At 44.6% G+C, this 25,918-nt stretch overlaps 1 protein-coding gene across 1 annotated transcript in view; it reads left to right on the top strand.

Annotated features, from left to right (window-relative positions):
- Window positions 1-2,798: 2,798 nt before the first annotated feature.
- Window positions 2,799-25,918, top strand: part of DPH5 (diphthamide biosynthesis 5) — a 76,440-nt gene continuing 53,320 nt past the window's right edge. The window contains exons 1-2 of the mRNA XM_033916894.1: window positions 2,799-3,141; window positions 9,316-9,440. Coding sequence (XP_033772785.1) covers window positions 3,007-3,141; window positions 9,316-9,440 — 260 coding nt within the window. The 5' untranslated portion in view covers window positions 2,799-3,006. The remainder of the gene's footprint in view (window positions 3,142-9,315; window positions 9,441-25,918) is intronic.

Consider the following 25,918-nt stretch of genomic DNA (forward strand, 5'->3'; position numbering starts at 1 on the left):
CCTGTGCAGCAGCATTTCTCCCCCCTTCCCTGTGCAACAGCATTTCCCCCTTCCCTGTGCAGCAGCAGCATTTCTCCCCCCCTTCCCTGTGCAGCATTTCTACCCTCCTCCCCTTCCCTATGCAGTATTTCTACCCTCCCTCTTCCCTGTGCAGCATTTCCCCCTTCCCTGTGCAGCAGCAGCATTTCTCCCCCTTCCCTGTGCAGCATTTCTATCCTCCCCCTTGCTTGTGCAGCAGCAGAATTTCTCCTCCTTTGCCTGTGCAGTATTTCTACCCTCCTCCCCTTCCCTATGCAGCATCTCTCCCCTGCCCCTTCCCTGTGCAGCATTTCTACCCTCCCCCTTCCCTGCCCAGCATTTCTACCCTCCCCCTTCCCTGCCCAGCCATTTCTACCCTCCCCCTTCCCTGTGCAGCAGCATGTCTCCCCCCCTTGCCTGTGCAGTATTTCTACCCTCCCCCCTTCCCTGTGCAGCGGCAGCATATCTCCCCCCTTGCCTTTGCAGCATTTCTCCCCCTTGTCTGTGCAGCAGCAGCATTTCTCCCCCCCTTGCCTGTGCAGTATTTCTACTCTCCCCTTTCCCTGCCCAGCATTTCTACCTTCCCCCTTCCCTGTGCAATATTTCTACCCTCACCCCCCTTCCCTGTGCAGCAGCATGTCTCCCCCTTGCCTGTGCAGTATTTCTACCCTCCCCCTTCCATGTGCAGCAGCATGTCTCCCCCTTGCCTTTGCAGCATTTCTATCCTCCCCGTCCCTGTGCAGCATTTCTACCCTCCCCCTTCCCTGCGCAGCATTTCTACCCTCCAAAATTTTGCCTTTTTTCCATTTCCTATTTATAAACTTTTATCAATACAGTTACAATACTACTAGTAATACTAAGTAAAGCAACTTAGTATTAGTAATAGTAATTAAGTAACTAGTAATTAAGTAACTAGGTAACATTTCCTATTTATAAACTTTTATCAATACAGTTACAATACTACTTGTAATACTAATTAAATACTAGTTAACTACTGGTATTAGTAATTAGTAACTAGTAATTAAGTAATTAATTAAGTAACTAATATTAGTAATTAAGTAACTAATATGTGATTAAGTAACTAGTAATTAAGTAACCAGTAACTAGTAATTATGTAACTAAGTAATTAGTAATGCTAAGCATTTCTACCCTCCCCCTTCCCTGCACAGCATTTCTACCCTCCAAAAAATTGCCTTATTTCCATTTTCTATTTATAAACTTTTATCAATAGTTACAATACCAGTATTAGTAATTAGTAATTACATAACTAGTAATTAAGTAACTACATAATTAACTAGTAATTAAGTGATTAAGTAACTAGTAATTAGGTAATTAAGTAATTAGGTTTTTTGTTGCGTTACTTAGTATTACTAATTACTTAGTTAATTACTAATTACTTAGTTAATTACTTAGTTACTTAATTACTAATTACTTGCATAATTACTAATACTAGTTAGTTACTAATACTAGTTACTTAATTACATTTCAGGTACACACTTATACAGTACTTATAAGTATGCACTTGTAAGTACGTACTTGTACTTACTTATAAGTGTGTAACTGAACTTGTAAGTACGCACCTTACATAGGCTCCAATCTAGGCTTTTACTTAATAGATGCCTAGATTAGACACTTACTTACAATGCGTACTTACAGGGTGCTTATGATTTATGGGTGGATTCTTAATGTTTACTTCATGAGTTTCCCCATGATTGATTTTGTCCACTTAGAGCAAGTATAGTATAAGTACTTACAAGTACGCACCTTACATAGGCTCCAATCTAGGCTTCTACTTAATAGATGCCTAGATTAGACACTTACTTACAAGTGCGAACTTACAGGGTGCTTATGATTTATGGGTGGATTCTTAATGTTTACTTCATGAATTTCCCCATGATTGATTTTGTCCACTTAGAGCAAGTATAGTATAAGTACTTATAAGTACGCACCTTACATAGGCTTCATATATATATATATATATATATATATCTCAAATACTGTATATATCCATATATATATATATCAAATACTGTAAGACTTATTAAGAAATGGCCTTTGTGATATCAAGACTCAAGAGCAGGTTTTTCTATTGTAATCCTTAATTTATAACCTGTGAAAAAAAATTTTGAGGCTCATTGAATTTTGGTTTATAATTGTACCACATAAAAATGTTTGATTTGATTTTTAATGACCATGTTTAACCTGTTTATGCAGATTTTAGAACAGAGGATTTGGTGGGTGGGGCGATTCCCCATAATCTGCACATTTCCCAGGTTCTTGCCTAGGGCTTAATATAGTGTTAATTCAGCCCTGCTCTCCCAAGTATATTTTGAAGTATATCCACTCAGTTTAGAAGAGCTATACCTACTTCCAAAAGCCTCTCAAGCATCACAACAGACAATAGAGCCTATAGTAACCATAATATCAAGGATGCACCGTTTGGACCCTCAGTCCCTAATATAAAATGAATAGTGTTCTGGATAAAAGACAGATTCCCCATGTGTGGAAACTGATCACTAACCTACCTGGCTCTCCCCCGTTTACTTCCTAAACCCACCACCTGTAATGCCCACACAGTATTTCCATGAACCTGCAGCACAAGAGAGATGGAGGCAAAAAAAAAAAAAAGAAATCTCATTTTACAAAGGTTAATCTTCAACCGTCATTCTAGCCTACTATAAAAAAATACACAAAAACCCACAAACCCCGCGCTTTTTTTTTTTCTGGAAGACGCCAGCACAGAGCATGCGCAATAGTACAACTACAGAACCGGAAGCGGCAGTGACGTCACGCGTGATCGCTTCTGCCTGAAGGGAGCAGTGGTGGGAGAGAGGTACAGGGGACATGAAAGAGAAAAGGGGTCTAAATTGAAAGGAAGAGGGTTCGCTTAATATCCTCACGTTAATTTGGTAGTCTTAGTGCGGCAAGATCAGGGATAGAGCGGACTTGCCAGCTTTTAGAAGCAGCGCTCCTGATAAAGTTGTGAAAATGCTTTATTTAATAGGGTTAGGGTTAGGAGACGCCAAGGATATTACAGTTAAAGGACTAGAAATTGTAAGGCAATGCAGTCGAGTGTACTTGGAAGCGTATACCTCGGTACTTACTGTAGGAAAAGATGCGCTGGTAGGTTGTTGGGTTTTTGTATTGGTTTTTTTTTGTACGGAGAATGTTTTCTTTATGTCATATACAATAAAACGTATGCTTTAAACCACAGATCAGCTTGCACAGATAACCGAACTTGTAAAAAAAGTTCTGAATGCAGTAGGACATCAGCAGAGTTATTTCAGGGACCTTCAGCAGGTCGACATTTTACGTGAAAAATTATTACTGTTACTGGTGAAGAGTTAAACAACTTCGAATTTTTATATCCTTTTTCTCTCAAAATAACGCTTTGACTCCAGAGCTTGATACGATGTTGGTCCATGGCCAAAGGGCAGAAATAAGGACTAATAAATAAAAGTAAACAAAAAATAATCTTTTATTGCGCTTACTCAATAATTTTGGAGATTATTTTTAGTGGCGAACATGTAGAAGAACAGCATCTTACAAGTAAGGCGCATATCAAATCTTTGGTATACCCAAGTAAAAAGTAGGCACTCAAAACATAGTACAGTACTTTCTGGGAAAGAAGGATAGGATCAATATTTAGATATGTATTGTATAAGAAGTGCGTATGAGCTGATTCTTATGTTACAAGCAAAGCTCTGCTTTGTTTGAGAGTTTTGACGAAGGCTATCTTCTAGAAGGTGCTTATATTGCCTTTATAAAATAAGTTGAGCCTTACAGCCTAGGTGCTCTTATAAGACTACCCTTTTGACTCCTTTTGGGAGTATCATAGCTGTCTTTCCAGCCTAAAGAGCCCTTGTACATAGTTTTCCTCGTAGAGGAGCAGTTCTATCCCTTTTATTATTATGGTTGCCCTTTTCTGCACCTTTTCTAGTTATGCTGTTTCTTTGCAGTGTTGCTAACAGAATTGTAATGTGTAAATAAGATGGTTAACACTATAACTGGATGCCTGGGAGGAGCTTATTCTACAAAGGAACATAGGCACCTACTTTCTTCTTTAGAATACTAGTGCAATGCTTAAATATGCTTGTAAAAATTAGGCGCCACCACTTATGCCAGCCAGAGAGGTGATGTAAATGTTATCCCCCTGATTCTATATATGGCACCCAGATTTGCATATCCAAACTAAATAAGGACATGGACTGAAACTAGGGGGGGGACAAGTCTAGGACAAATATCAGGAAGTTCTGCTTCACGCAACGAGTGATGGACACCTGGAATGCTCTCCCAGAGGAGGTTATTGTGGAATCCACCGTTCTAGGATTTAAAAGCAAACTAGATGCACATCTCCTTACGAGAGGCAAAGAGGGAAATGGGTGACTAAAATTACGCCAGGTGTACACCTGGCTGGGCCTCCGCGTGTGTAGATCGCCGGACTTGATGGACCGAAGGTCTGATCCGGAGATGGCAGTTCTTATGTTCTTATAAGGAGCCCTTACCTACCAATAATTGAGTGCTAAGAACCAATTATTGAAGTTAATGGATACCACTTAAGCTTTGCACACACATCTGGCTGCGCACTATTCTGTATGGCATAGCGCCTAAATCTACTAGTGTAAAACTCAAAAGGGGGTGTGGCCATGGGTATATCAGACGATACTGCCTCGGTGCACCTAACTTGGGTGCCAACACTTACGTCAGGTTTCAGCAGCCATAAGTTTGGCACTTTTTTTTAAAAAAAGCTTTCCCTTTCTGGCTAACTCTGATACAAGAGGGCCTTTTCAAATTAACTGTAGTCTTTTCATGCTGCTAATTTTTCTAAACTTTCCTAACTTGCCCTCCTTCCTTTTACTAAACCATGATATCGTTTTTTAGCGCAGGGAGCTGCGGCTGTTTATAATTCTCATATTAACTCTATGAGCGTCGGGAGCAGCGCGGAGCATTCAGGATAGCTCCCTGTGCTAAAAACTGCTATCACGGTTTAGTAAAAGGGAGGGTTGGTTTCTTGAACTGTAGACTAGCTCTTTTAAGGTTTATTTTTCATTGCCAGAGCTTGGATAGGTAGCAGATTTAGTCTTGCATCTGGTTTATTGGGCAGAAACTTGCTATATATATATATATATATATATTAGAGATTTTTGGCTGTAAAGGGGAAAAATTAGAATTCAGCAGAATTTGATTGTGTTGTGAGGACTTGCCTCTCCTCCAGTCCTGTTTGGTAGGGAGCTTGGCTATCTCATTATAACTTATAATTTCCCCCCCCCCCCCCCCGGGTTTGCTACACATACAGTGCTGACCCGTGAATTTGCAGTCCACGAATTTGCGGTATTTTCCGACTTCGAATGACCGGGCAGGAGAGGAAATCACTGCCCCACTCCCAAAAAACTACCCCTTGCAATTGCCCTCACATCCTAAAAAATATTACCCCACATCTATTACTCCATCCCACAATCTGCCCTATCCCCAAAAACTGCCCCCCCCCCACACCACCCTCAAAAAATAATCACCTGCAACTGCCACAACCATCCCTATATCTGTTCCCAAGTAATATCTGCTGCTGTTGGCAGAGCTGCATTAAGCTAGTAGCAAACTTTTGCACATTCTTTTGAAACATAGAAACATGATGGCAGATAAAGGCCAAATGGCCCATCTAGTCCTATGTTTTGATGGACATTGTTACATGTGCTCAGGAGGAGTTTCTCAGAAATCATCAGAATTTTATTTTAATGTGCAGAAGGTAAAATTATAAGTAACACATATGGATGTTTTCTGAGTTTACAGACTCCATCTGAAGTTATATAGTTGCCCTTCCCCATGTGAGTGTGCCTTCCCTGGTTGCATTGATTGTAATTAGCAGCAGAGACTATAAGTAGGATTCAACCAATGGTAGACAACTCTAATCAGAGATAGGGAGAAGTCATAGAGCTGGAGAAGGTTTGTGTGCTATAAAAGTGACGTGAGATGGAATATATAAATGAACCCTCCAAAAAATTGCTATAATATATATTGAAGAAGCAGTGTGATTCAATGTAACATACTGATTAGTGAATTACACCTTTCATAAGAACATAAGCAGTGCCTCCGCCGGGTCAGACCATAGGTCCATCCTGCCCGGCAGTCTGCTCCCGCGGCGGCCCAAACAGGTCACGACCTGTCTGAATCACCAGAAGGGGCTCCCTTGCCACCTTGGTTTCTCATTGAAGTCCTATCTTCCCATCGTAGTCCTAACCCTCTGGTCTTGCACATGCACGACCTGTTGGGTTTCTATACTTATTACCTGGTTAGATTTCTATACCTGTGTTACATCCCAGCACCTCTCTCAGTATCCCACGATCCCTTTATCCCTCAGGAATCCGTCCAATCCCTGTTTGAATCCCTGTACCGTACTCTGCCTGATCACTTCCTCCGGTAGCGCATTCCAAGTGTCCACGACCCTATGGGTGAAAACAAACTTCCTTGCATTTGTTTTGAACCTATCTCCCTTCAGTTTCTCCGAATGCCCCCTCGTACTTGTTGTCCCCTTCAGTCTGAAGAATCTGTCCCTATCCACCCTCTCTATGCCCCTCATGATCTTGAAGGTCTCTATCATATCTCCCCTGAGCCTCCTTTTTTCCAGAGAGAAGAGCCCCAGCCTATCCAACCTCTCGGCATATGGGCAGTGCTCCAGCCCTTTTACCAGTTTCGTTGCTCTCCTTTGGACTCTCTCAAGTACCGCCATGTCCTTCTTGAGGTGTGGCGACCAATACTGAACGCAGTATTCCAGATGTGGACGCACCATCGCTCGATACAATGGCATGATGACTTCCCGCGTCCTGGTTGTTATGCCCCTCTTTATGATGCCCAGCATCCTGTTGGCTTTTTTCGAGGCTGCTGCGCACTGTGCAGATGGCTTCAGTGATGAATCCACCAGCACACCCAAGTCTCTCTCAAGTCTGCTGTCTCCCAACAATGCCCCCCCCAATTTGTAGTTGAACAACGGGTTCTTTTTCCCTATATGCATGACCTTGCATTTTTCCACGTTAAAGCGCATTTGCCATTTGTTTGCCCAGTCTTCCAGCTTGTCCAGGTCCCTTTGCAGGTCCTCACACTCCTCCCTGGACCTAACTCTGCCGCACAGTTTGGTATCGTCTGCAAATTTTATAACCTCGCACTTTGCCTCCTTTTCCAGGTCATTGATAAATATGTTGAAGAGTAACGGCCCCAGCACCGATCCCTGTGGCACACCGCTCGTGACTCCCCACCAGTCAGAATATTGGCCCTTCACTCCGACCCTCTGCAGTCTACCCGACAACCAGTGCTTGATCCATCTGTGCACATCCCCTCCCACCCCGTGGTTCCACAGCTTCCTAAGCAGCCTTTCATGTGGCACCTTGTCGAAAGCCTTTTGAAAATCGAGGTAAATGATGTCTATGGGTTCCCCATTGTCCACCCGACTGCTTATTCCCTCAAAGAAGTACAGAAGGTTCGTTAGGCACGACCTTCCCTTACAGAATCCGTGCTGGCTTGTTCTCAGTAGGCCATTCCTCTCGATGTGCTCGCAAATGCCGTCCTTGATCATAGCTTCCACCATCTTCCCTATAATTGAAGTCAGGCTCACCGGCCTGTAGTTCCCGGGGTCACCCCTCGATCCCTTCTTGAAGATAGGTGTGACATTCGCCAATTTCCAGTCCTATGGTACCTCACCAGTTTTCAAGGATAGGTTGCAAACATGCTGGATTGTGCCCGCTATTTCTTGTCTTAGTTCCTTCAGAACCCTTGGGTGGATCCCGTCCGGGCCCGGTGATTTACCGCATTTTAACCTGTCTATCTGTTTGAGGACATCCTCCTTATTTACCTCTATGTGCTCCAATTTTTCGGCCTGTTCCCCACTCATGAACTCCTCTGAGTCCGGTATATTAGATGTGTCTTCGCTCGTGAAAACCGACGAGAAGAACGTGTTCAACCTCTCAGCTACCTCTTTATCCTCCTTAATCACTCCCTTCCTATCCCCATCGTCCAACGGCCCCACCTCCTCTCTCGCTGGTCGCTTCCCCTTTACGTAACTGAAGAATGCCTTGAAGTTTTTCGCCTCCCTGGCCAGCCCCTCTTCGTATTCCCCTTTCGCTTTTCTAACCTCTTGGTGGCATTCCTTTTGGCATTTCCTGTGCGCCTGGTGATTTTCCTCCGTTGGGTCCTTTTTCCATCTCCGGAAGGATACTTTTTTGTCATTTATTGCCCTCTTTACTTCAGTTGATATCCAAACCGGGTCCTTTGATCGCTTGTTCTTTCAAACTATCTTTCTCTCTCATTTCCTCCTAATTACAGACGCATAGAAGACACATACACATAAATATAACCCACCACCACCACACATACACGCACATATACCAAGGCACATAGTCAGATGCCCATTAACCCCTCCATAACATACATATGAGTATACATGAGGGGTTGGGAAAGAATTCTGTGAGCCATGTTTCACATGCTTTCTACATTTGTTTGTTGTAATACACTTTAGTTATGAGTTTTGACTTTAACGTACTGGCAAGTTCGATTCTGGTATGTCCCTTCCAGATTCTGTACTCGAGGTGTTCAATCTTTAGCCGAAATCCAATGTTTGTAGAAATCCAACACTTTTCTCACCATGTGCTCATCATCTTAATACTGAGAGAGAAGAGCCACCTACAGTTTCAGTTTCTGCAAGTGATCCATGCAGAAGTCTTTTTGATCTACTCTGTTGCTTTATCTAATTTTTTTCCTTTGAAACTTGTGTACGATCATAGCTGCCATTGCTCTGAGGGAATTACTGGTGTGCTTGGATATTCCATTCTGCCTGGATCATCACAGGTTTCTGCGTTTTCATGTTCTTCAACACCATTTACAGTTCACTGCACCACTATTTGGAAAAAACTGATTTTTGCCATTCACGTCATCTTTTTGTCCTGTTGGCCCAGACTCGTCGAGATAGGATAGCATCTAAGGCTTCTTTTGGGTCCATATGACCATTTCATTTACTTAATCACCCACGGCAAGCATCCACTAGTTTCTCTCAAAGCCCACTTAACTAGGAGTGTTGCAGCATTATGGGCGGAGACTCGAGCTGTTCCGCCAGACAAAATTTACAGGGCGACGATTTGGATTGAATACCTCGAGCATAGAATCCTCCAGGGACTACCAGAAAGAAGATTACTGAAGGTAAGAAGCTAATCTTTCATTCTTTCTGGAATAGTCTAACTGGTCTAGCAGGACTCAAGAAAAGGAAATTGGCAGATAACAACAAATCTAATCATTATCTTCTACTTTTGTGTGCAGGAAGAATTTTATGGCACCAAATTGATTCTTGCTGACCGAGAAACGGTAGAACAAGAAGCTGATGAAATTTTGAAGGATGCTGATGTTACAGATGTTGCATTCCTTGTTGTTGGTGATCCATTTGGGTAAGCGTGTGCAACAGATTTCCAGTTTCCATGCTGTTTGTGTTGCAGTGCAAGAAAAAAAGTGTTCATGCTCATAGAAACCATAGTATTTAATGATTTCCTCTTTATAAATGCCTTTGAAATTTTCCATACTAGTGGTTTTATCATGTCCTTGGGAAATATGTTATATAGCTCTTTATGTTAGAGTTCTGATTTGTATGTTTGTGAGTGATTTGTGATGCCTCATGTTTGAGAAGATCAGCATTGGTCGTAGATGATTTTACAAAGTATTTTACTACTGAAACTGACTCTTCTGCTTTTGCATCTGGTGATTCACAGAGCTTGGAGGTTGTATATGAACATGCACTAACAGATGTATTTACTGTTCCCTTTAATACTGTAGTTTAAATTTCTTCAGGTAGTGTAATGTAATGTAATTTATTTCTTATATACCGCTACATCCGTTAGGTTCTAAGCGGTTTACAGAAAATATACATTAAGATTAGAAATAAGAAAGGTACTTGAAAAATTCCCTTACTGTCCCGAAGGCTCACAATCTAACTAAAGTACCTGGAGGGTAATAGAGAAGTGAAAAGTAGAGTTAGAGGAAAAATAAAAATAAAATAAACATTTTAACAAGACAAGTAACAAGTGGAGTAAATATTTGACTAACCAATTTAAAGGGTCCTTTTACTAAGTTGCAGTAAGCATTTACGCATACAGCACTTAAAAGAGCTTACCGCAGGATGTGCTCCGGTGTCCTGTGGTAAGATCCCAATCTGCATACTCAAACCATGTGCTAAAAATATATTTATTTCTGTGGAGGGGGCAGAGTGGGCATTTCTGCACTAATGAGCTAGCACATCTACATATCTTTGTGCTGATTAGGGCAGGATTACAGTATGAGCCCTTACCACCTACAAAATCGGTGGCAGTAAATGCTCACGTGGTAATTGTTTTTAATGGCCACTTGCTAATAGCAATATTAGTATATGACTCAGAAATGGAGCTTAGCACCATCTGGTGTCAGAGTGTGATAAATCTCAGTGTTCCTAGTCGGATCATTGACAAAAAAAAATACATTCTATATTTTCCTGAAATTGCTATCATATTCACAAATACTAAAAACATTTATCATCTTTTCATCTTCTTTAAATATTTTAGAAACTAATCAATTCTCTATCATGCAGTACTAAAGTTCATGCACTTACATTGATTTATATAGTCATGCCACATGTCGATTTCATGTTCAGGATAAGGTGAAGCCTGCTTCGGTTCTGATATCAGTGTTCTCGCCTTTCTTCAGACTGGTCTCGATAAAGGCTTTACTGTAGCGTCCCTTCGAGTCCAAGTGGCCGGGATCTCTTGTTTGGAGCCCTGGATTGTCATTTCTTTTTAGTGGCTCATCCTGATGTCGCTCATTTTCTGAAATGAGCTCTTTGTGTTCGACCGACAATTAAGCAGCCATTTCCTTCCTGGGACCTCAACCTGCTGCTGTCTAGCCTCACCAAGGCTCCCTTTGAGCCCCTTCAGGATGCTTCCCTCTTGGATTTGATGATCAAGACCGTGTTTCTGATCGCAATTACCTCAGCGCAGCATGTTTCAGAACTCCAGGCTCTTTCTTGTAGGGAACCATTTCTCTGTTTCTAGGAGATGGTGACTTGTGTTTCTTTGTGGATGGTTCCTTCCTTTCTGCCGAAGGTGGTTTCGGCTTTCCATGTCAATCAGAAAATGTGTTACCTGGGTTTCAACCTTCTGGTTCCAAGACATGAGATCATCTTCTGAAGAATCTTGATGTGCGCAGAGTGCTTTTTCACTATTTAGAGGCATAAATGAGTTTCGCCTCTTTCTCTTTGTGCTGATGAATTCTGTTAAGTGGGCTGCTCCCACTTCCAAGGCCAAATTTCCAGAAGGATCCATAGGGCCATTTCGTCAGCCTGCATTCTTTCTGGTAAACAGTCTCCTGTTTCTGTCGAGGTGCATTCTACCAGATATATGGCTGCTTTGTGGTGGCAATACAAGACTCTGCTTTTGGGTCCTTGGTCTTAGGGGCCGGCGCAGCTTGCCCACCCTAGGCTTTTGGGGACTGCTTTTATACGTCCCAACTGTCTAGAATGTCTCACCTATTGCACTGGAAAAGGAGATTATGTAATTACCCTGGTAAGCTCTTTTCCAGTAGATAGGTGAGACATTCTAGACTTCTGCCCTGTCCTTCCTCCGCCTGCCTACTGTCTCAATCTGTTTCTGCTTCTCCAAGTTGTTTCTTGGATGTCTGTCGGCCCTTGAGGACTGGGAAAAATTCTGTATATGCGTTGCATTTTTCAATAGGAGTAGTTTCTCAGCTCCTTTGTGGCGTTTGTTGGCTGTTTGAAGTTGATATTTTCATTTTGTGTTTGAGCAGAACGCTTGTTTCGTTGTTTCTTTATCCTGAGTGTCCCTACTTCACATTTCTTTGGTGGCTTGGTGCTTATATACTAAACTGTAGGTGGAGCTAATGAGCCCAGTGAAGTACAGGAGACACTTGTAGAGAAAATCCAGGTTGTATTCCTTCTTCACAGGCACGTAGCCATAGTAACATAACCCATCTATCTAGAATGTCTCGCCTATCTACTGGAAAAGAGCTTACCAGGGTAAGTACATAATCTCCTTTTCTGTTACATCCTCTCATGAGTCCTTGGGCCTTAGCTTCAATGACCTTTCAGAGCCAGACTGACCGGATTGGAGGTCAGACTCCATGTCATTTTTGTCTTAGGACTTGGATTCAGTCCTGGATGACTCTGACTCTGTTTGTTTCTGGCAGTCCTAGGCCTCCCTGGCTCTTGACCAGGGGTATAACCTGCAGATCCGCTGCCTCTTCAAGACAGTCTCTGCCACCACTTTATTGCCGATACTATTAAAGAACTGAAGCTGGAGGCTCCAACCTCCACTTCCAGTGTACAGTCATGAGTGACTCTAATGTTCATTTTTCCTTTTCTCCTGCGCATCTGAATATTACTTCACTGGTTACAGAATAGTAGGAGATGGTCCCTGAGGATTGACATGTCTGGGCTTTATCCAATGGGACTGAAGTTCTAGCAGCTATTTAACCAGCCGAAGATGGATTCAGTGGCGGCTCAGGTCACCAAATGTACGGCTTTCCCGAGTGAGGGTGGTGTTGTGCTAAAAGATACTCAGGACTGCAAGGTGGACATGATTTTGAAAAAGCAGTTTGAAGCTCTCACTCTGAGGGTCAAGGCTACTGCTGCTGCTTCACTTGCTGCTCGGGCCTGCTACACTAGACTGTGACAGTAAACATCCACGGAAGAGGATGCCTGCCTCAGCTTGTGATGGAAGGGGTGAATTATGTGGCAGATGCCTTATATGATCTTATCAGGGTCATGAGCAAGACGTCGACTTAAGCTGTCTTGGCTCGCAGAATGCATTGGATCAGGCAGTGGGCGGGCGACTCGGGCCTCCAAGGTGACTTTGAACAGACTGCCCTTTAAGGGACAGATGCTTTTTGGTAAGGGCCTTGATGACCTTATGGCTAGTGTAGCAGATCACCGCCTTAAGTCTCTGCCAGAAAATAGACCACACCAACCTGCAGGCGGGATTAGGAGCAATTTTCATCCTTCCCATCATTCTCAGCAGTATACCCAAGGAGCCTCTGTCCAGAAGTCCTACCAGGGTTATAGACAGCAATTCAGCAGCTCCAGACACCGGCAACCCTCCCTCCAAGAAGCCCCAATGATTCGAGGTTGGCGGTCGCGCCTCACTGCATATTGGGGGACAGCTATTGGAATTTCATGGGAAGTGGGAGAATTTCTTCGGACTAATGGGTATTGGCTATCAACGGAACGGATCACAATATCGAGTTTTATCACCCTCCTCTGGATTTACTTATTGACTCTCTGGCCAGAAAAGGTCAGGGCCAACCTTCAGGACATTTGGGCCATATAACCTGTACCCGACATCGACTCAAGTTCAGGCAGATACTCGATACTTCATCGTGCCCAAGGAAAGCACAGAGAACTGGAGGTATATCTTGGATCTCAAATGGAAACAGCCTGATGGGTCGCCGCACAAGCGGACTGTTGGGTACGATGGACCTCTGGTCTGCAGCAGAGGCACTTCTTATGGTCCGTCTTCGCAGCTGAGGCTTCTGGAGAATTTTTGGCCTCCCTGGACCTCATGGAGGCATATTTGCATATTCCCATCTTTCTAGGCCACAGAAAATATACTTCACATACTTTAGCATTTCCAGTTTGCAGCCCTTCCGTTCAGATTGGCGACAGCTCCCTGCACTTTCACCAAGGTGGTAGTTATGGCTCATCTCCAGAAGATGGAGATTCAAATGCATCCCTGCCTAGACAATTAGCTGATCAGAGTCCCATCCAGGCAGGAGTATGAGATGGTAGTGCAACGAGTGTTAGATGAGTGGAGATGATGCGGTATACAAACCTAAGGATTAGATTAGATTAGATTAGATTTGCTCCAGTGGTTGAGCTGGATTGTCACCTTCAAGAAGAGCCATCTGGAACTGACCCAGACTCTGGAGTATCTGGGCGTTCTTTTCAACATGGCTAGGAACCACGTTTTTCTTCCAGAGCCAAGCAAACAAGATGCAACGACAGATCCTATCTCTCTTGGCAAATCAGATTCCCACTGCATGGCATTATCTTCAGTGTTGGGCTCCATGGCATCGTCCCTGGAAGTTGTCCCCTGGCCCAGAGCACACATGTGACCTCTCCAGGGCTCTCTTCTGACTCAGTGGTCTCTTCAGAGGCTTTTGCTCCAGGTGCAGCTCCTATGGACAGGAACATTGAGGAATAGCTTCTGCTGGTGGCTTCTGGAAACCTCCTTGTTGAGGGGCATACCTCTCTGAATTTCAGAGTGGGCGACTCTCACAACCAATGTAAGCCTTTTCGGCTGGAGAGCTCATTGTGGGGTCTGCTAAATTCAGGACCATTGGGATCACTATCAGAAGGGGTGGTTCATAAATCATCTGGAGCTCTGAGCCATCCAGCTGGTCTTGACGCTGGAAAAGATCATCGAGGGAAACACCATAAGGGTGTTCTCTGACAACGCCACAGTGGTGCTATATGTGAATAGAGAATAATAATAATAATAATAACTTTATTTTTCTATACCACCATAGTCAGGCGACTTCTAGGCGGTTTACATTATAAGAAGGCTGGACATTCAGCGAATAGCAAAAATCTTAATACAATACGATATCATAGATCCACTTACAATACAATACAGTGAGTCTAAATACAATAACATATAATACAGTCTAAATTCAATAGTATATAATACAGGGAGTCTAAATACAATAACATATAATAAGTCTAAATATAATACCGTACAAGGAGTCTTAATGCAGTACGATAGTCTAAATGGGAAACTTACGTGTTAAATTGGAGATCTATGGGCAAAGAGTATCTGAGAGATTTAGGACATCCATAAGTTGGAGTTCTAAGGGTAGAGGAGATCTGAAAAAGAGGGGCTTCTTGAGAGAGAGAAAGGCGTTTGTTGGGGAGGGGAGTCCTAGTGGGGGAGGGGACTGTTTTAGTCAATGAATTTTGCGAATAGGGCGGTTTTGATCGATTTGCGGAATGCATTATAAGTCGTATTGGGTTCGTTTATATGGTTTTTCAGCCAGATTTGCTGACACAAGAAGCTCCCCCTTATGCCTAGATGCTCAGATTCTCTTCTGAAGAGCAGAAGCCCACCTTCAGGCTCTTTCTGTGGCCGGAGTGGAAAACGTTCAGGCTGACTTCCTAAGTCCAACAGTTCCTGGAACCAGGGGAATGCTCTCCCAAAGGGAGTTCAATCTCGTTGTATGCTGATGGAGCAGTCTGGTGATGGATTTGATGGCTTCTGCCCAAAACTTGAAAGTGCAGTGCTTTTTTAGTCAGAGAGGAACCGGGAAGCTTGGGGTTGGACGTGTTGGGTCCAGCCCTGGCCGCATGAAGGTCTTCTTTATGTCTTCCCTCCTTGGCCCATGGTGAGCCTTGTCATTCGCAAGATTGTGACTCTGCTGGGTCTCGTGATCCTAGTGGCCCCAGCATGGCCTTGCCAAACATGGTATGCGGACCTAGTACATCTTCAATGGGATAGAAGCGTCAAGTTGCCTCTTCATCCCGTGCTTTTGAGTCAGAGGCCAGTCCCGATGAAGAATCCACAGAGCTTTGGTCTTACGGCATAGCTCTTGAGCACAAGGCTCTAATCTGCAAGGGATATTCAGACGTGATTATTGCTACTCTCCTCCAGGCTAAGAAGCTATTATGGCAGTCTAAAGCTTGGAAGACTTTTCAACAGTGGTGTGAAAAGGACCAGGTGGAGCTGTTACAGGCTCCCATTGCAGTCATCCTGGCTTTCCTTCAGGCCGGACTGGAGAAAGGCCTTGCAGTAGCCCCCCCCTGAAAGTGCAGGTGGCAGGGCTTTCCTGTTTCCTGGCATAAGGTTTTGCTGATGGCTCATCCAGACATGATTAGATTACTGGGAGGTGCGCTCCAGCTAAAGCCCCTGCTGTTACATCCTTTCCCTTCATGGAATCTTAAAATTGTTCTAAAGGACCTCACTAAGGCCCCATATGAGCCTCTTGGAGACATTTCTCTTTTGAATCTCACAATCAAGATTGTGTTTCTGGTAGTTATTGTTTTTGGCACAGTGTATCTCAGAACTGTAGAGAGCCCTTCCTTAGAATTATGGAAGCGGGTGTCACTCTCCAAGCTATTCCCTCCTTTCTTCCGAAGGTTGTGTCAGATTTCCATGTCAACCAAGAGGTTCTTCTTCCTGCTTTTCAATCTACATGCTCAGACAAGCAGAATAGAATTTTGAGGAAGCTTGATTTGCAAAGAGGTTTGCTCCAGTATTGGGAAAGGACCGATGACTTTTGCCTTTCAGACCATCTGTTTGTGCTAACCAGCCAGTCCCAGCGTGGCAAGCTGGCATCTAAGGCCTCTGTAGATTGATGGATTTGCATGGCCATCTCTTTGACATACATGTGGTAAACAACCGCCAGTTTCTTTCAAGGTGCATTCCACCAGGAGTGTCATCTCTTCATGGACAGAGTCTTGGGCAGCTCTTCCCGCAGAGATTTGTAGAGCAGCTACTTGGTCTACTCTGCATACTTTTTTCCAGATTTTACAGAGTGGATGTGGCAGCTTGAAAGGACATCATTTTTGGATCCTCGATCGCAAGCTCTTCTGACCCTCCCTAGATGTTAGCCATTGCTTTGGTACATCACCATACGTACGGACTCTTGAGTGGATGTAACAGAATGAAAGATTAGGTTTTTACCTGGATAATCTTTCTGTTAATCCTCTCAGTGTCTATATGGACCACCCTTGGTGTATTCTGTTCTGCCTGCTTTTCTGCCTCAGATATTTCTAGACTCCAGGCTTGGACCTCTTTTCCTGTCAGTCAAATGACTGTATGTCAATAAATTTTGTGTATGTAAGTGTGTTCTTCAGCCTCTGGCTCCCTTATTGTTGGCGCTAGTTGCACACCGCTGGTTGTTTCTCAAAGGTTGTTAAATTCCTGTTCATATTATTCTAATTCGCGTTTCTAAATTACAGAGCAGAACAGAATTGTACAGTATATGTGAGGTCATTCCTCGTTCCCCTTCTTCTTTGTACTCTGTTCAGTGGAGCTCGGTTGCTGTATGACATAACTGGAAGGGGACACTGCTCTGCCTTCATATGGGAGGTGCTAAAAACTGTAAGTATTCACATTTCTACAATTCTTCTTCACAGGAACAGATTGATCACTATACGTACAGACTTCTGATAGGGTTAACAGGAGATTATCCAGGATCCTAATCTTTCATTTATCAATATTAATTAGTCGTTCCAAAAAGTTGGCGCCAGCTTGTTGAAAGTAATGCAAAATCAACATGGAAGTGTCCACTTGATGTTGTTTCTCATCAGCACCCACTTGGCTGACAGCTTCTGCATACCCAGCTACTCATGGATTATACACCCAATATGTTCTGTGGATATCTGTGGTGTCTCAATTGTTTTAGCTGATATTTACCGATCTGCTAAAATCAAATCATAGACATGGTTAACAATTTCAGGAGTTGACGCCGTTTGAGACCTCTTGGACATTGCTATATCTTCGGTTTTGAAATCTTCATGCTGAAAGTTTGCACACCACTTCTTCATTGTGGAGTATGATAGGCATTTGTCACTCAATGTTTGCATCATACATTCATGTATTTCCTGTAGAGTTTTCTTCTGCAGGAATAGGAACTTCATGGCTGCTTGGCGCTTCACACTTGAAAATTCCACAGTTTTTGTTGACGTTCAATCAGTGATCTTAATGTCAAAACATAGCATTCTGCAAGTTGGCACTTTGCAAAATAAAATAACACTCTTTCAGCTAAATGTTCAGAATTTAGGAAGTTGGTTGGGCTGAGAACTTTCAACACCCTCTCTTAACACCACCTATAGACCTGCAGACAGTTAAATATGGCAAGGTATGCATAATGTACAGTATTCTGTACATCACATGCATAAAGTAGCAAATAGTGCTGCTCGATTCGCCGATCAAATCAATTCACCAATTGACTTTGGTTTGATTTCCCAAAAAATCGGACTCACTGATTCAGTGACAACCCCCCTCCCCCCCCTCCCGATGCTCCTGATGAGACCTGACATATCTCTGGGCCTTTTAAAGTGGTGGTGATGACTGGCCAGTAGAGGTAGCGTTCTGAAGAGGCTGTTGCTGGCCTGCCCCGCCGGGGTCTTTCCTCTGCCGCTTAAATGGGAACAAGGCAAATAGAATCAATAGTACTCAAACAAATTGCTCTAGTATATTATATTATAGGATCTGCAGACTATTTCCTCAATTTTGTCTTTAGTTGATGTTTTTATCTTTGCCTTATTCTATTTTTAATAACCTTTTATAAATGAAGTTTTTGTAAATATACTTTAAAATCTTGATCTTCCTGTGTACTTTGAATTTTTAGCCAGTAAGTTATTACCTAAGAGAAAATTGTGGTTTAAAGTTTTGTTTGCTATGAAGATGCTATGCCTGAGCTTTGTATTGCGATCAACTGAACTTTAATAATCTGTTTCTTTGCCCGTCTGTATAATCTTTGATTGTAACTCATTGTGAATATCTCATTAGAGTTTGGTATATAAAGACCCTTATTTGGTTTTCTTATTCCCAGTGGGAGCCTTGGTCTTTTCCATCACTGGACAGATTCCCTTCTGGTTGTACAGTCAAAAATCCATCAATCTCTAATGTCACGCCAGCCAGGCCACAACTCTTTGTTTTAGGCCATTGATCCAGGATATCTATCACAGCTCTTAGGAACATCAAAGGACATCAGGACAATGGAGTCCTGCTGAATTATCATTCTGCTAGTTATAAAATTAAGGTGTGTACACAAGAAGGGCACTGGAAAAGCACAGTTTATGCAAATGGCCATCAGAGAAGTCTTCTGAGAGGCATCATTTATAATCATAGAAGCTATGCTCAGCTGCAGTTTGTGCTAGCTAATTACAAATAATTTTAAAACCATCCACTGTGCTAGCTGATTTGCTATTTTAAACGCAAAACAAAAGACTTAAAAAAGCACCTTTAATTCATTTAAGCAGTGCCAGAATATGCTTTGCCTAAAGCAGTTAGTGAAAAGTTTGTATCTACATGAAAATATGTTAGCTAACAAAGAAACTGATGTTGCAGTGTATGTTAAGACCATGTGGTTTTATTGCTGTTTTTCAGGCAAATCTGGTGCAAATAATTTTAATAAACATAAAAGTATGAATTTAACGCATACCATAATACTGTACATTTGAAATAGATCAAGCTAAAATTCAAGCTCACTGGTAAAGGGCAGAAAAATTTTTAGATGGGAGGGAAAAAGTTAAAAAGATAGTGAGAGAAATGGACGTTTATTAATAGAAATAGTCCATAGATGATGACAGGTGTCATAGGATCAAGTCAGTAGAGATTTCTTTTGCTCTGTGAGAAGAGATGTTGCAGCATTGGACATACTGAATACTTGGGAATTCAGGTCTCTGAGACACCATGGAAAATTGCATTGAACCAGCAGTGGCATGGAAAAGAAAAGCAGAAAAAAACAGAGTGACATTGTAGGGTCATGAAATGGTTAACTGTTGTTTAAAATATTGCTCTGGTCTACTTACACCAATTCCCTTAAAATAGGTGAATGGGGTGATGACTGGCCTGCAGAACGGATCATTGCTGTTTATGGACCTGCCACATGGACTGAGGATGACACCTGGGGCTATCGGACCCCAATCTATATGCTGAACTGCATTATTTGTCTACAAGCTATATTCAAACTGATAACTAATGAGACCACCTGAGCTTCGAATGCTAAAATGCACACTGCTTTCTATCAGAACTGCCTAGCTCTAGACAGAAGGTAATGTCTGTGGTAAATTCAACCTCTCCAACTGCTGCCTTGAACTTGAGTAAAATGATCGAGGACGTTGTGGATCGTATCACCAAACTGGCTCATGTTCCCTGACGTGATCTTACTGCAGACTGGATCTCTGGTACCTTCAGCTCCTGGTTGCCCTCTGGTTCAGCATTGAATATCATCTTGCTGGTTGCCGCCCTGTCTTCTCTGCTCCTTTGCTGCCTGCCCTGTGTGGTCCCCATAGCCATAAAGCTGCTCCACTGAACTATGGACTCTGCTGTCAAACGTTCCACTGCTGCATTGGCCCTCTCCCAGTATCGTCCCTTACCCACTGGGGACCCCGACTTCCTGACCCCTAACTTTATTTTGTCAGGCTTGGCTCCTTAGGTACGCCAGCCTGAAAGGGGGGAATGTAGGGTCATGAAATGGTTAACTGTTGTTTAAAATATTGCTCTGGTCTACATAGCTGAAAACAGTGTATAATCTATTGACTTCATCTGCCTAAAATGTATGTCCCTACCTTACCACATTGTAAGCTGAATAGATAAGAGTTTGAGCCATGATGTACCCTGCCCTTCTGTACATTTAACTGTAAGAGTTAGATAAGTGTCCTGCTAGTGACCTGCTAGTGTGAGCTTAGAACCAATGAGTGTTAAGAAAAGTAACACGTGAAAAGCTTTTTCTAGAATTCAGTTGTATAGCCAGAAAAATGAATAAATATCTCTGTAACTTCCTGGTTTTGGCACTTCTGAGCCAGCTTGGAGCTCAGGGGTCCAGCATGCATGCTGTGAATAAAACTTGTACTTTCTTCACGCCTCTGACATTGTGTGTCCAAGTGACCTTTCATTTGGCGCCCGAACAGGGACTTGAAGGTCTCTTGACCACTGGTTACTCGATTGGTCACTTGTTTCTGGTCCTACGGCTGATGTGTCTGCTTAGCCGGCTGCCTTCCTTTTGGGGGGTTGGCAGACCTCAGGACGTTGGACCGCTTCAACTGACTTATCTAGTCTCAGTTTAAAGTACAAGAATCTGTATCAGTTTAATTCTGTCCTGGAGTGGCCACTATCTGGTAAGTGGGGATTGATCATCCCTATCCTGTCTCTCGTCTCCTGCCTAGTAAGCCACGTGATCTGTCGCTGAAAAGTTGTGGGGAAGGATTCTAGGAACTGTTATTTTCTGGTTGAGTAACTGAACTGAAATCTGTTGTGTTTTGTGTGTTTGAGAGTGTCTGAGACGTCCTTGAGGACGAAGCGAGTGTGGACCTGTTAGTACTGCGTTTCCCTAGTCCAGAGATGGGTGGGGCCAGGAATTCAGGGAAGTGTTTTTGTCCTCCATTGCACAATGGGGGGATGTCTGTCTACCTGTGGGGATCCCTTGATATGTTAGCTAATTTTAAAAAAGGAATTTGTCTTTGATTATACTTAATAAATCAACCCTTATTTGTCTGTGCCAGTTAGAATGGCCGATATTTGGTGTGGGCTAGCCCCCTCTGGCTCCCTGGAAGAGGACATAACCCGTCAAGTTTTTATGCATTCGTTTGCTGTCGGTTCCTCTTCCAGTCAGCCTATTTTGCATTCCAATTGGAAAATCCTTCACCGTCCTTGCTTCAGACCTTGCCAAATTCTTCCCTTCATCTGATTCCCAAGTCCTGCAGTATCCCGGGTTTTTTATGAGTTCTGTCTGTCCAAATGTATTAGTGAAGTTTAAACTGTCAGTTGTTCACAGCATGAGAGGAGAGTACTTTTCCTTTTGTGCTGATAAGGGCCATGAAGTGTTTAGCACTTCAAATGCGGTTTCTCCTGAAACAGATAAGTAGTTTTAGATTTAAAGTTTTTGGCTATGTTATAAAATGTTTATATATATTTAGAAATGTATGTAAACGAAAAATATGATTTCTGGAACTTATATTCCATGCTAAAAAGAAGTTCTTTGTCTAAATTTAGATGTTATTTGTCTAAATTTAAAAATTCTGAAAAGGACTACATCTGTAATTTGATCTCTTTGATCTTTATGCACTTCTCTCTCTCCTTTGTGAAATTCTGTAGGAAGGGGGAGTAAGTCTCTACTGAGACCCATGTTGATTGTAACAAAAAAAGAAAAAAATGAACAGTGTTTAAACTTGTGAGTACAGTAAAACCTTGGTTTGGGAGCATAATTTGTTCCAGAAGCATGCTTGTAGTCCAGGGCACTCGTGTACAAAAATATACATACTTGTATTGCAAGCCCTTGCTCGTTTGGAACAGTCACTGCATTCCTGCAGCATCATATAGAGAGGACCCATTGGCTCAGTTGTGAAAATGTGATGCTTCTATACTGTATGTATGTGTATTGCAAGACGTTACTGGTATAGCAAGTTAAAATTTAATCATTGCTTGTCTTATAGAACACTTGCAAACCAAGTTATTTGCAATCCAAAGTTTTACTGTATATTCCAATCTTTGTTTTGTATTTCTGTTTATAAATCATGTAAGTTTAGGTAAGAATGTAATTTTTAGGAATGCTTTTATAAGGAAGTAAATATTTTTGCCAGTCAGCTGATAGTGAAGGGACTGCTGCTTTAGAGAGCGCTTGTGTCAGACTACCCTGCTTAGTGGGTGGATCCAGAACTGCATTTTACTTAATTTTTACAAGTCAGCTCTTTGGGATAGGAACCTGATATAGAATAGGGATTGAGAACAATTCCTATGTGTTAGTAGACATCTTAAGTTCAATTATTTTGTACCCTCTCTAATCTTTTGTAAACCACATAGCTCTTCACGGTATTGCGGTATATAAACTGTTATTCTTTAGCACTCTCCAGACCAGTAGAGGTTAACTTTACGAATGGGTATATATCTAATCATGACCAGCAGGTGGAGACTGAAAACAAAACTTTGGGACAGTATATCCTAGCCCCTCCTCTCTATTTCCCTCAGTCTTCTTTCAGTCTCCAGCAAGTGTTGATGTGATCTGTACCCATCTCCCTTGGTAGGGCTGTTGGAATTTGTTTAGGGGGTTTCTGTCCCTGTTTTTGGCCGGACGGAGCTTGGACGGACTCTGTTTGGGGGTTCGTCCGACCTCGGGGGTGTCAAACCCGGCGGGTCTCGAGCGGGGTCCCTCCCCCCACTTCCTCCACCTCCCCATATTTTTTTAGAGGAGCCTCAGCAGTAAGCCTTGCCCCCTAAATCAAGCAAGGCATATTGCTTAGAGAGCCTGTGGAGTCTGTTCTGTAAAAAAAAAAAAAAAAAAAAAATCCTGAGGTAGTGCTGGTCTGGAGGGTTGTATCCCTTTAAGAACACTGTATTTTACTGTATTTTTCAACTAACCGGCACTTTTTTACAGCTAGGTCGCGTATGGAGCAATGAGCACTTCTAAAGGGAAAAAGTGCTCATTGTGCTCCAGACGCGAGGCACTCGCGGCCGGCCTGTGCAAGCGGTGTTCAGGCCGGTGCGGTGGAGGAGCTCCGTCGGCAGCGGCTGCAGGCGCCCAGAGCTCCCCGCCGATGGTGCCTCGCGAGTCGGCAGGGAACGGTGGAGAAGCCCGGTCTTCTCCGTCCGCCCACGGAGGGATTCCCCGAGCCGCCGACGGTCGGGTTTTAGAGGATTCCCTCTCAGCTGATATTTTGACAGCTGATGCCGGCTTGCCTGCTTTAGCGGCTGAGACTGTTCAGGTCTCTCAGCCGCTGCAGGCTATGGAGGGAGCTGTTTTGGCGGGAAAGACGCCATCTTCTCTGTCTGGCCCCTCCATTTTGTCTTCCACCTCAGGTGACCTTCCCCCTGTTTTGTCTAAGCAGGGGCAGGTTTCTGCTGGGTCCCCTGCTGTGGCAGGGAGTCCCTTGGGACCCTCGGGGGGGTTTTCCCCTGATTTTTTCTTTTCTTTATGCAAAGCCTATTTTCAGGCGGCTGGGGGTCCCGGTTGCGCCCAGGGGGTTTCGGGGGGTGGGGTTTCCTCCGCGCTCCCTGCGGCTTTGCCTCTCTCGTCTGACGTGACGTCCCCTCCGCCGCCTCTCTTGTCCAAGCGTCCGCGGGTGTCGTGGGACGAGGATTTGTGGTCGGAGGAACGTGTCGGTCTGGAGGAGGACCTGGACCCTTCTGAGGAATTCCAGGACCCTCTGGAGGGGACGGAAGCTGGCGGCGGGTTGTCGGGTTTCCCGTTCTCCAGTGACGAGGCGTCCGTGGTGCGCCTTTTTCAGAGAGATGAGCTGCCTGACCTTATTCAACAGGTTTCTTCGGTTTTGCGTTTTGAGGACGCGCCGCCGGAGACTCCGCGTGTGGGGGACCCTCTGTTACGAGGGATCCGTTCCGTTTCCCGCTCTTTTCCTATGCATCAGGATATTCGGGATATTATTCTTGAGCAGTGGAAAACGCCGGAGACGCCGTTTCGGCTGGCGCGCAGCATGGCTCGCCTGTATCCCATTCCTGAAGGGGATCGGGCTACGTTAGCTTCGCCAGTCGTGGATGCGGTGGTCTCGGCTATTTCCAAGCGGCATACCGTGCCTGTTGAGGGCGGTTCTGCCTTGCGGGACTCTGAGGAGCGCAAATTGGAGAACATCCTTAAGCAAAATTTTCAAGTCTCTGCCTTTGGGGTCCAGGCGGCTATTTGTGGGGGACTGGTCGCTCGCGCCGTGTTTCGGTGGGCGGAGCGGGTCTTGGATCGAGAGTCTGATGACTGGTCTCTGGTGGATCAGGAGGTGGCGAAGATTGAGATGGCTGCCTCATTCCTCTCTGATGCTCTGTATGACTTGGTGCGGATCTCGGCTAAGTCTATGGCTTTTGGCGTGGCCGCAAGGCGTGTGTTGTGGCTGCGCGCTTGGGCGGCGGATGCTGCGTCCAAAGCTAAGCTTACTAAATTTCCCTTTCGGGGGTCGTTTTTATTTGGAGAGGACTTGGATAAGTTGATTCAGACTCTGTCGGACTCGAAAGTTCCCCGTCTGCCGGAGGACCGTGCCCGCCCGGCGTCTCAGGGTGGTGCGGCCCGGGGGCGTTTGCGGGAATTTCGCAAGTATCGCCCTGGGCGTGGGGCTGCTTCTTTCCAGTCTCCGGGGTTTTCCCGGGGTCGGTTCTTCCAGCGCATGCAGCCCTTTCGGGGGGCCCGTCGGGGGGCAGGGAATCCCTCCGCCGGTTCCCCCGCTTCCCGTCCTGCACAATGACGCCTTGCCGGCGCCCCCCTTGGTTCCGGTGGGGGCCCGGCTGCGCGATTTTTTCCCCAAATGGGCCGAGATCACGTCCGATCAGTGGGTCCTGGAGGTGGTGCGGGACGGTTATGCCCTGGAGTTCGCCCGCTCTCTGCCGGATTTTTTCCTCGCTTCTCCATGTCAGACTCCTGGGAAGACGCTGGCGTTTCGCCAGACCCTTCAGCGCTTGCTAGATCTCAGGGCAGTTGTTCCAGTGCCCCCCCCGGAGTGGGGCACGGGCAGGTACTCCATTTACTTTGTGGTGCCCAAGAAGGAGGGGACTTTTCGGCCCATCCTCGATTTGAAAGGGGTCAACAGGGCTCTCAAGGTTTTCTCTTTCCGTATGGAAACGCTGCGGTCGGTCATTCTGGCGGTTCAGCCGGGGGAGTTTCTCACTTCTCTCGATCTGACGGAGGCCTACTTGCATGTTCCCATTCGGGCCTCTCATCAGCGTTTCCTGCGCTTTGCGATCTTGGGTCGGCACTATCAGTTCTGTGCGCTTCCCTTTGGGCTGGCCACGGCTCCCCGGACGTTCACCAAGGTGATGGTGGTCGTCGCGGCAGCCTTGCGGTTGGAGGGCATCCTGGTACACCCCTACCTGGACGACTGGTTAATTCGGGCCAAGTCGTTGCAGGAAAGCTCCCGGGTTACGGCTCGGGTGGTGGAGTTTCTCCGGTCGCTGGGCTGGGTGGTCAACCTTTCCAAGAGTCGGTTGGTTCCGGCTCAGCGTCTGGAGTACCTCGGGGTGCTGTTCGACACCTCCTTGGGGAAGGTCTTCCTCCCAGAGGCCCGGGTGAGCAAATTGCAATCTCAGATTCGCCTGCTTTTGGCGTCCCGGTGTCCTCGGGCGCGAGATTTCCTCCAGGTCCTGGGGTCGATGGCGGCGTCCCTGGACGTGGTGAGGTGGGCGCGGGCCCACATGCGTCCTCTCCAGTATGCTCTGCTCCGGAGGTGGTCTCCCCA

The sequence above is a fragment of the Geotrypetes seraphini genome, chromosome 12 (genome assembly GCF_902459505.1).
Source record: "Geotrypetes seraphini chromosome 12, aGeoSer1.1, whole genome shotgun sequence".
Classification (NCBI taxonomy): domain Eukaryota; kingdom Metazoa; phylum Chordata; class Amphibia; order Gymnophiona; family Dermophiidae; genus Geotrypetes; species Geotrypetes seraphini.